The sequence below is a fragment of the Mytilus galloprovincialis genome, chromosome 11, assembly GCF_965363235.1.
Source record: "Mytilus galloprovincialis chromosome 11, xbMytGall1.hap1.1, whole genome shotgun sequence".
Classification (NCBI taxonomy): domain Eukaryota; kingdom Metazoa; phylum Mollusca; class Bivalvia; order Mytilida; family Mytilidae; genus Mytilus; species Mytilus galloprovincialis.
The window spans coordinates 40,480,735-40,492,425 of NC_134848.1; the positions used below are offsets into that span (position 1 = coordinate 40,480,735).

Here is an 11,691-nt window from a genome sequence, read left to right on the forward strand (position 1 = left end):
GATTGGTTTCTATTTATTACATATCTAGAATAACGAAAGAAAGGTTTTGGATCTACAAAATAATTAAACATAAAAATAATAATAGTAATACTAATAATAATAATAATGATATAATAATAATAATAATAATAATAATAATAATAATAATAATAATAATAATAATAATAATAATAATATTTCATCCAATAGAAATTAAGCAGCTTATATCTTCAATTCTATCCCCTTTCAGTAAAACTCTTAGTACAGTATGACTGCTGTTTGATTTTACGAGATGTAATACATGTACTAAATTTATAGAAACGTACGGTTAAAATGTAAACGTCAAATCCGATGTGTCATGACAAGAGAGAGTCGTTACATTACATAACCAGTTGAGTCCGTAGATGCCTACTTGCAAGGCAAAAGTACTCTTTCAAATATACCATTGTTTCCAAGGCAGTTCAAAATAATAACCCTTCCTCCCTGTGGTCATATCTGGTAGGAATTTCCACTTCATAGTTTTATTGATTTTTTATAGCTATTTGTCTTGAATTTTCCATGATATTATTGTGAATAGAGTTAGGCCGTCAATCTTTAATGAGAAGACTTTGAATAGCTCAAAACTATATTGACCTTAATATTTTGTTGATAGATTACAATCTCATTGTTATTTTTTTTCTTTTCTCTATTTGTGTATGAGTCATAAATGTATATAGTGTTGTTATAAAGAGTATTTATGAATGATATATATACTAGAATTCTTACAATATATAAATCAAGTAAAACATATTTAATATTTTAATAAAAAAAAAAGTATTATCTACCGAGCATTAAATAGTAACCAATTTTGCAACCAGTATAAGTACAACTGTTATGCAATTTAAATTACAATCGTATTTATTACTCTAATGGTGTAACTAGATGAACGTTCTTTGTCAATCCGTAGTGGTGAAAAACGACTAGATTAATATAAATTCAGTCAAACACATGTCACGGATGTACATGTACCTTTAAATAAATTTTGTGAAAAATAAAAGGATTTCAGAAATTTAAGGGCATACGATACGGGTACAGGGGATGTAAAGACGTTTCAAACGTTAACTGTTGTTATCGCGACGATATCTTTTTCGTAAAAATTAGTTCTAACAAAGTTTGTACGTAATCAAACCTAACGCCAATTACAAAAATCTTCTTGTGTTTGTCTTTTAAAATTAACAAAATAAATTATGTATGTCTCTTGAGATAATAACATTTGATGATACAGTTAATAAAATATGTTTAATATCGATGTAATTTGTTTTGTTTTGTTTCACGGTGATTAAAATTATAATTGTTGTAGGAAAGATATTAAATGATGCTGGTTTGGATTCTTCTACCTCTTCTTTTTTTAAGACGTATAGCTGCTGAAGGTAAGTGTATTGTTTCTTTTTTTATGAAATCTTCTATTTAACTTATACATACAACTTTTTACATCGAAATACTAGACACAAAAACAACCGCAGACGATAGAATACGTACTAGGCTTCTCGGTCCAATTAATTTACCGATCGGAAAGTCAGAGTTGTAATAGTTCATATCACACCAGACACACAAAAAATTAAATGTTACTTAAATATCAGAAATGTTGCTCAAAATACGTTATACATATTTAGAAGCAATAACATAAATCATATTGCAGATTTATAAAAGTTCGTCATATGAATATCATCATAGTTTTGTTAAACTGATAACTATCACGTGGTTGTATGAAAACATGTTTTCAATTAAGGCACAATATGCATGATTGCCAATACATTCCATGATGACACCACAACACTGCGAAGGAGATTAAAAGCAAATAAACTGAAACTTGATTTAAAAAAAACTTTCTGATATTTGCATTAATATGTTAAATCAAGTATTGAATGTTTCTTTTTTATCATTTTATAATGTGATAATTTTAAGTATGAAACGCTTCTATGTGCTCTACACAATTTATCTCAGGTAACACTTTCTAGACCAAAAGAAACAGTAATGGAATACACATGTAGCACGATAGTTTCTTTGACCAAAATAGTACAAAGAGATTGATTAAATTCAGACTTGATATTTTATGAGTATTGATTTAATTTTCTTGCATACTTTGTCATGGCTGCTAAGATCGCCGTTTAAATGGCTTGTTAACAACGCTATTGAATACTTAATAATTTAAGTTCTTAATATAAATTGTTATATTCGTACGTTCAAGGCTTTGTACATTTCAGCCAGATCAACAGGTCCAAAAAAGCAGAATAATATAATAAAACGACGTTTAGCTCATGACAAAAAGTAGTAGCTTAAAAAATCCCGGGACGAATTATTCCATTTTACAATTTAGAAAATATCTTGAGCTGAGAAACTCATATTTTCCGGGAAAAAAATCGATTCGTTCCTGTCCCGGTTGTTCAGTAAAATATAAAATAGATGAATTTAATGTTTTTCATAATTTAGCATGCTTAGACTAGTAAAACTTTTATGTTTTTCGCATTGTTAGTCGCCATAAAGGTCAAACACAGTGATATCCCTCTCAATTTCAAACGAATGAAGACCAACTGTATACATGTATCATGCTGTTATTCATGTGATGCATGTTTCTAGTCAAGGCTTTGAATATTTTGATAACTAGAAGCATAATATTTTGAAACAAGTGCATTTAACAAATTGCAAGCAAACCCCTGAAAACTCAAATCTACGAGACGAAACATGCCAAGGTGACAATGGATCAGTCTAGAATAAACTAAAACATTGAATAAATTGAAAAATCATTTAGGTGTATTGATCAAGAACTTAGAGATTCGACTTTCAGTCGTATTGTTAAAATGACAATTGCCAAATAAAATAACTTGAATTTTAGCATCGGTTAATTCTTTTTCCACTTAATTTATCTACAAAAACTATAAAAGATAACACTTTTGTGTACCAATGAACATAATTATCTTTTACAGTTTGCTCGAATCAGCCAGCAGATATAGGTTTTCTAATTGACGAATCGGGAAGTGTCGGTGGTGCAAACTTCAAGAAAAATCTCGATTTCGTTAAACAATTTGTGGATGTTTTTGATGTAGGAAACAGCGCAGTAAAAATAAGTACATTTGCATTCCATACCTCAATGGGAAATGGTTTTCACTTTAGTTGCTGTAACGATAAAGCAAGCATTAAATCTAACGTTGACAATATAAGTTATAATGGGGGCGGGGAAAATTTTAAAATGGCATTGGCTTTCGCTAAAAATAATATGTTTCAAAGAGTAAATGGAGCTCGGGACTTTTCACTTAAAATTTTAATATTTTTTACTGACGGTCAATCGGCGGTAAAAGATGGCGGAAATTCACTTCATCAACTAGGAGTAATAGTGTACGCAGTCGGTGTTGGAGGTAATGTTGACAGGAATCAATTGGATAAAATAGCAACAAACCAGAGTTATGTTTTCATGGCGTCCAGTTATGCCGACTTAGTTGGCCAAGTTTATAGGGACATAAAATCTAAAACCTGCACTGGTAAGTGTTTGAATTGGAAAATCATTTAACAGTGGTATTCTCTGACGAACATGTTAACGAATAAAAGACTCAATTTATATCAATTTTCATTCATAAGACCCTAAATATAAAAAAGAAGATGTGGTATGATTGCAAATGAGACAACTGTCCACAAGAGACCAGAATGACACAGACATTAACAACTATTGGTCACCGTACGGCTTTCAACAATGAGCAACGCCCATACCGCATAGTCAGCTACAAAAGTCCCCGATAAGACAATGTAACACAATTCAAACGAGAAAACTGACGGCCTTATTTATATAAAAAAAATGAAAAAAAAACAACCAACCACTGAATTATAGGCTCCTGACTTGGGACAGGCACATACATAAATAATGTTAGCGGGATTCCAACCCTCCCCTAACATGGGACAGCGGTATAAAAATCAGCTTAACTCATCAGATGGACAAAAATACAAGTGGACGTGGCCGGGTACTTATACATCCCGACACAAAAAGACACAATGAACAGATCTGAGAGTACTCGCTGTTATCTGACAGCTAGTTCAAAGCCACTAACAACTAATACAAAAATCATGCATCTACATGTAAGACTAAACAATCAATCCGTGCACATCCAACATCCAATGGATTTAGTGTAAAGACGTCATAAACAGCCAGAGAAAAACACGACCTCAAGTCAATTTATGTGATATCAATTTGTCTAAACTTATCAAATGAAAAAAAAATTACCAATACAAAACATAATTTGAGGCGGAGGAAGCTGCAAAAAAAACAACATATAACAACAAAACATCCATCATCAACGTTTATACAATTTTTCATTTGGATACATATAGTGTCACACGTGGAAGGAGAAACTAACGATCTTTATCAAACCATTACAAATTTGCAATGTAATCAAAACCCATCTATCTCACTTCGTAACATTAAAAAAAATCCTATTGAGTTTGTTGAATAACCATGATTGTATTTTGATGAAGGTTCACTTATCAAAATAGATTATTTCAGATGTATTGACAAATCCATGTGAACGAAGTCCACAGCCATGTCAAAACCAAGGCACATGCATTTCGACTGGAGGTTCTAAGTACACGTGCTTGTGTCCAAACGGCTTCACAGATCATAACTGTCAAACAGGTTTGCTACATATAACAAAAAATACAACTACGTAATCACATACGCCCTTCGAAACCAGTGCGATCTTATTTGTCAACGTAGTCAAAAAGACATGATTTAGTGTCCATTTCATTAATTTACTATATCTCTACTTAGATCTATTTCATTTTCAATATATCATAAACCAGTACAATTTGCAAGCTTTATTTGGAAAGTAGAAATTATCCAATGGTGTAAACATTTCCTCCTGTGCTATTATTTAAACAAGACGTATATGTTTTCTTTCGTTCTAGATCTTCTTTACTGTTGATATTTATGAACTTCTAATATCATTACATGTAAGTTCTAGAATAATCTATTATTTTGATAGGATAACAACGTTGCACGTCAGATTAAAGTAAACATTCACATACCAAGTGTTACATTTTCAATCATCGTGCCATCACTATGAAGTGCATAGGTTAATTAAAGAGATAACTGACAGAAACCGATTTTTCCTGACCAAAGCACAAACAAGTAATTATAAAAATGTAATGCTTCTTTTGATAATTGTAAAAGTGTGATCGTGAGCACATTCCTAAAATGAAGCACCTATTATACAGCTATCTTATCAATTGAAGGATGAAATATGAAAACGGTGAAACAAATTGACTGATACTTTCTCAATTTTGAATTCACCAGACAATGTAATTAAGATGCTGACCTTCTGCGTATAGATTGATTTGTTATAGATGCAATAATGTACAGTAGTGTAAACATTCTTCTTTTACACATTATGTTTATATTGATGTTACAACCTTGTTTTGCTTGTATTACAGTACTATGATTGTTTTGTTTGTTAAGACAATAACAATCAAAACCAAGGAGTAAAGAAAGACTCACAAAATCAAAGGACATTTACATCAACAGTTATAAATAATAAATAAGAAACAACACAAACTCCATTAAAAATCTGGATTGAAATCAGGTGTCCGGAAGGGTAAGCATTTCATGAATGATATTGTGGACTTTAACATTAAGCAGACGACTGTAATGTTATTTGTCAGCTCCTGGTATATTTTCAAAATCATAATATTTATGTTAAATCTAGTAGCCGTATAATTATGAACATTCAAATTACGAAATATACTGTATTCTGTGGGTTTGTTTTAGATATAGATGACTGTGCTGGTGTTATGTGTTACAATGGAGGAACATGCATAGATGGATTGGCAAGTTTTACATGTAGCTGTGCAGAACATTACACAGGAACACATTGCGGAATAGGTAAATAAACAGTTTTTTTCATACAATATGTACATGTATTTGTTTATCCAAAAAGATTTATTGGATAATCCATATAGAAATAAATTTAAACAAAAACGTTCTGAAAAACTCGCTTAACTCAGTCGACCACAACACATTGAAGTGTAACTGAAGACTGTATTTTAGTGGACTTTTACATCATGTACCATTTCTTTTTATGAAGAGATTATTTTGTTGTATTTTTTTGTTGATATTTCTAAAACAAAATATAAAAAAGAAGGAAGTAATTGAATAATGTGTTTTCTTTAATATTTAAAAAAAACAGGCGTTCATATATAATATATTGCATACAGTGCGCACAGGAAGATGAAGCTTCAAAGTGGGGCTTCATCCTACTGAAAATATCTGTATCAAATGCATGTTAGGAGATGTGGCATGATTGTCACAACAATATCACACAAAATAATGTAAACTAGAGAATTGAAAGAACAATTGATTAAGATATGGCATTTCACAATGAGCACAATTTATAATATGTAATCCACTATAAAAGGTAATGTCATTCAACTTTGAAGCTTTGTTTGGCTTTATAAATATTTTGATATGAGCGTCACTGATAGTTTAATGTAAACGAAACGCGCGTCTAGCGAACTAAATTATAATCCTGGTACCTTTGATAACTAATTACACAACTTGGTAGATGTCACTGCTGGTTGACGTTTCGTCCCCGAGGATATCACCAGCCCAGTAGTCAACATTTCGGTGTTGACATGAATATCAATAGTGTGGTCATTTCTACAAATTTCCTGTTTACAAAACTTGGAATTTTTAAAAAAAACTAAGGATTTTCTTATCCTAGGCATAGATTATCTTAGCCGTATTTGACACAACTTTTTTGGAATTTTGGATCCTCAATGCTCTCTGTCTATGAACTTGTTTGGCTTCATAAATATTTTGATATGAGCGTCATTGATTAGTCTTATGTAGGCGAGACGCGCGTCTGGCGCATTAAATTATAATTCTGTTACCTTTGATAACTATTATGACAAAATTTTAAGCAATTAAGAAACGGAAAGTTATTAAGCAAATGCCAAAATCAAAAGCTAATAAAATACACTCAACGAATTGTTAACAACTGCCATATTCCTGACTTATTGCAGTCTTTTGTCATATAGAAAATGATCCATTTAAACTGGTTTATAGTTAGCTCCTTTCATTTGTATGACCGTCACGTAATTATTTTGACAACACCGTGTTAACAAAACAAACAGAGAAACCAGGTAAAAATGTTAGAAAAAAAAAGTGTAAAGCAGCCAACATGGTTGTATAATTACTAAAAACCAAACACTCGAAATAGGTCTGAAAGTACAATCATGAGCTAGCATGGGCCAATTATCGTCACATGAACGTAATTATGTCGTGTTCAAATAAATTGCCATTGTGACGAATCATTTGATATGTCTTTCTATTCAATTTAGATATGTGCAAGCCTTATCCAACTGATGTAGTATTTGTAATAGACAGTTCTAACAGTTGTTCTCCAGAATATTTCAATATAACAAAGAACTTTATTAAATCCGTTACGAAGGAATGGGAGATAACTGTAAACAACTTTCAAGTAGCCATTGTGTCGTATGCAGATAATTCATACACTGAGCTGAACTTTGACAGTTCGATGAATAAATTCAATTTCGATGATTTTGTTACTCAAATGAATCCTAGAGGCGGAATATCTGAAATTCAAAAGGGCCTCAACCATGCTGTTAATATCTTATATAACAGAAATCGTGTTGTATCAAGCAGTAAGGTGAAAGAGTATATAATTCTTGTATCTGACGGACTGCCATCTACACCTAGCATGATATCGACAGTGAGCGGGTATGGAATAGAAACGTTTGCAGTGGCTGTTGGGGAAGATGTGTCGCATCATTTCCTGTCTGTTATTACTGGAGGAAGTGAAAAAATATTCCCGTACAATAATGATCGATTGTGGCACTACACAATGAATGCGCTAATTGACCAAAGCTGTAATAGTGAGTTTTACATATTTTCAAAGCAAGTTCAAAATATTTACAACAGTTTACTATACATGCTATAGCTAAAAGACTATATGATTATTGTTTTTATATAACGATTTACCTCCCTCTCTCACAGTATATATTTTGTTACGTCTTTTAAGCGCTGATGACTGACTGTTTACACAATCACAGATACTTGCAGTGTTTGAGTTTATCAAATTAAAAGACCAAGATAATTTGTAATTGAAGAAAACATGATGACATCAAGAAAATTCAGAACTAATAATCAAGTCTAAGAAAGATATCTTGAAAACTATTTACGAAAAGAGATACAAAAATTAAGGAAAAGGGGAAAACATATTTTGACTCATTTTGGGAAAACATGACGACACTTAGAGCATCTTTAGAACTAATGTTCAATTCTAAGAAGGATACCATGGTAGTAATTTAAAAGGAAAAGATATAACAAGACAAAACTAACGATACAAAAGAGAGTGTAAATGAGAGAGAATATTATAAAAAGCAATAAGATATCAAAATCCATTGTATAATACCATAAATGTGTTGTGTTAAAATCGTAATAAAATGTCACAAAATACGAGCGTGTATGTCACTCACTATAAAGTTAAATTGTCACGTAATATCACGATCATAACCTATGATTTCGCAACTTCAACGTTTAACCGTAACAAAAAAACCAAAAAAACAAATACAAATGTACACACGTAGAAAAGAGTATACAACGCCCACTTAAATATATCGAGGAAAAAGACGAATTCCAAAAGATAACACATGTAATAGGTGTGTGCTGTGTCTTCGTTTTAACCAAAATATATCTATTCAAATCATCTAAGGACTGAAGTCCTCTATATATTCGAACTCTCACAGGCAAATCCCAATTAAAAATTAAATGTTCAATTGTATTTTTTCTAACATGGAATATGTTCAAATGCTTTTCTACATAGCAATTGGTTTTGAAATATATTTGTGAATGGTAAATGCATAATGCCAACATATATATCAAGTTCTAACTTTTCCTTTTTTTTGTAGTTTGCCGAAGATCTGAAGAAACAGATGTCGTAGTTGCTGTGGATACTTCGAATGGTTGGCAAAACTTAGACTTAACCACCAAAGTCCCTACGATAATAAATAAAATATTATCCGGACTCAAACTCGGACCGATGAACACACAAATTGCTTTATTGACGTATGCATCTTCGTCAAATATACGGTTTGATTTTAATAAGTACAATAACGAAACTGAAAGACAAAATTTACAAAGACAGTTGTCGTCTTTTGTTAAAACTACCGACACCAAAACCAATATTACAACCATGATAAACAGCGCCAACGCGTTATTATTTGATAGTGTAAAAGGTGCGCGTGTGTCTGCAAAGAAGTTTCTTGTTGTCTTTTCAAATTTCCAGAATGATGTGACAATTGAAGAGAGTATACTTATTGAAACTTTAAAAGAAAATGTAGAAATATTTGTGGTTGGACTTGATCAGAGTGATGAACAGTTTAAGGTTATGTTAGATATAGCATCGACGTCATTTCATATAGGTATAGATGGAGACATGTCGGTGAACTCTATTGATACATACATATCATCACTGTTACAACAAACTAATAGTGTGCATTGCGATCTTCGATGATGCATAAGCAATTGTGACAATCATGAACAAGTTTTAATTTTTATTATGTTTCTTCTTACAAAGTCATGTGTTAATATAATTATAAATGTCATATTATAAGCGCTATTCCAACTATTTCAAGAGATTTTACGCTACTGGTGAGTCTTGTGTAGACGTTGCACTCAATTTACACGACGTATATTTGATTATTCTTGTTTATATTGTATTATAAATGAAACCATTAGAGTTTTGTCTCTTTCAAAAAGTGTTTCATCGTTGGTGTTTTTTTTTCGTTTGTGAGTTTTTAATATAGCCTAGACATTTGCTTAAACAATTCAGCTTACTTGTTTGTTATTATTTGTTGTGTTATCCAAAATCAACTGTAAACACAGATTCCGAAATGCTTTTTTGTTTTTGAATTTAACTCTTACAGTTAAGAAAAGAAATTCGCAATATCCTTTAGCTCTACTTTCCGCTATATAGATGGTGTTCCCTCACTAAATAATTCAACATTTGGTGACTATGTTGACCGTATTTATCCCGGCGAAGGATGCTACGGATATAGTCAAGTCTGTCTCATTTATCGAAATTGACAATGAGGGTCGGTTAAAAAAAACGACAAAAGAGATGATTTCAGCTTCAAAATTGTTTACTTTTCATTTCTATGAAGCAACATTCCAACAGCGCCTGCAAACGGAGTATATATCTTCCAATTGATACGGTTTTGTATTTGTAGAGGGTAGCTGCTCACAAGAAAGATATGAAACGCAGAGTGTAAAATGTTGAAGATTACATCATCTCTTTGTAAGCTTTACGGACGATATCACGAGTTGGTTAGCCAACATTAAACATCCGTTATACAGATGATATCGGATATGTTCCTTTTGTTGTAGCTACAATCTCGTTCTTGTTTCACGAATGTTTCCTACCAAATAAGACTTAGTCTTAAAAGAGGGACGAAAGATACCAGAGGGACAGTCAAACCCATGGCTCGAATATAAACTGACAACGCCATGGCTAAAAATGAAAAAGACAAATTAAAGTTTACAAGACACTACATAAAAAAACTTAAGACTAAGCAACACGAAACCCAGCAAAAAAGTGATCTCAGGTGCTTCGAAAAGGGTAAGAATATCCTGTTCCAAATGTGGCACCAGCCGTGTTGCTTATGTTATTTCAACTTAGATCACTTTATAAAATTCGTATCAGCAAAAAAGAAGTGCTACAAACTAGACCACTGGGACATGTTTTTATCATCAGTGCTCTAGTTTGTCTTATTCTTCTCTTTGTTTTTCTTCGTTTTAGAAGCACTTGTGTAACACCGAGACAGAAGCTACTAATTGGATATACAGATGCATATGAATGAAGTCCTGACAAACTTGATTAAAACTATCAACATAATGCATCAGTATATAGACACAGATTGAGAAACGCGTACTCCATAAACATTTTAAGTAGTCGTCAACATGTTCAAGCCGCACTCGCGTGGGATTTTTTAGCACATTTTATACAATATGTATTTGTACACTAACAGCAGACAAAATATGTAGGACTCACCAATATTCGGAAAAATTGCGGTTTTGACTTGAAAATAGGTAAATAAACTCATCATAGATACCAGGACTAAATTTAGTATATATGCCAGATGCGCGTTTCGTCTACAAAAGACTCATCAGTGACGCTCGAATCCAAAAAAGTTAAAAAGGCCAAATAAAGTACGAAGTTGAAGAGCATTTTTTGCATATTTATCTTTTTTTTTTTTAAATTCACTTATTATTGTGCATGTTTTAATTCAGTGTTTGATATGGTGGTGTCAGTTTGTTTTGATTTATTAGTTCGAAAAAAATGTTATCTTCGACTATTTTGTCACTGAACAGACATGTTCATAGCTCTTCTTAAATATATTCGCTCATTGAAATGATTCAAAGCGATTGCGAGTGTGACATTTGGTATGTGTATTCATGTAAACTTTATCTAAGTCGCTCGATGCTAAATTTTAACCTATTTTGTTTTGGTTGCTATATATATGCCTATGCTTTGAAAAACACTTTGTACATTTTGGTTTTTCGGATTTTGAAAATGAGTTTGAATACTTTATACAGTTGAAACTTCTTATCCGCTGGATTGATCTTTACAAAAGGCGTAAAATTCCTGAAGTTGTAGTTAAAATGGGGATACA

At 31.9% G+C, this 11,691-nt stretch overlaps 1 protein-coding gene across 1 annotated transcript; it reads left to right on the forward strand.

Annotated features, from left to right (window-relative positions):
• Positions 1 to 1,272: 1,272 nt before the first annotated feature.
• Positions 1,273 to 9,710, forward strand: LOC143052174 (matrilin-1-like). Its single transcript, XM_076225130.1, has 6 exons — positions 1,273 to 1,388; positions 2,943 to 3,494; positions 4,508 to 4,636; positions 5,768 to 5,881; positions 7,339 to 7,893; positions 8,929 to 9,710. Exons 1-6 carry the CDS (start codon positions 1,331 to 1,333, stop codon positions 9,531 to 9,533), a joined length of 2,013 nt encoding a protein of 670 aa, XP_076081245.1. The 5' UTR covers positions 1,273 to 1,330; the 3' UTR covers positions 9,534 to 9,710.
• The last annotated feature ends 1,981 nt before the right edge of the window (positions 9,711 to 11,691 follow it).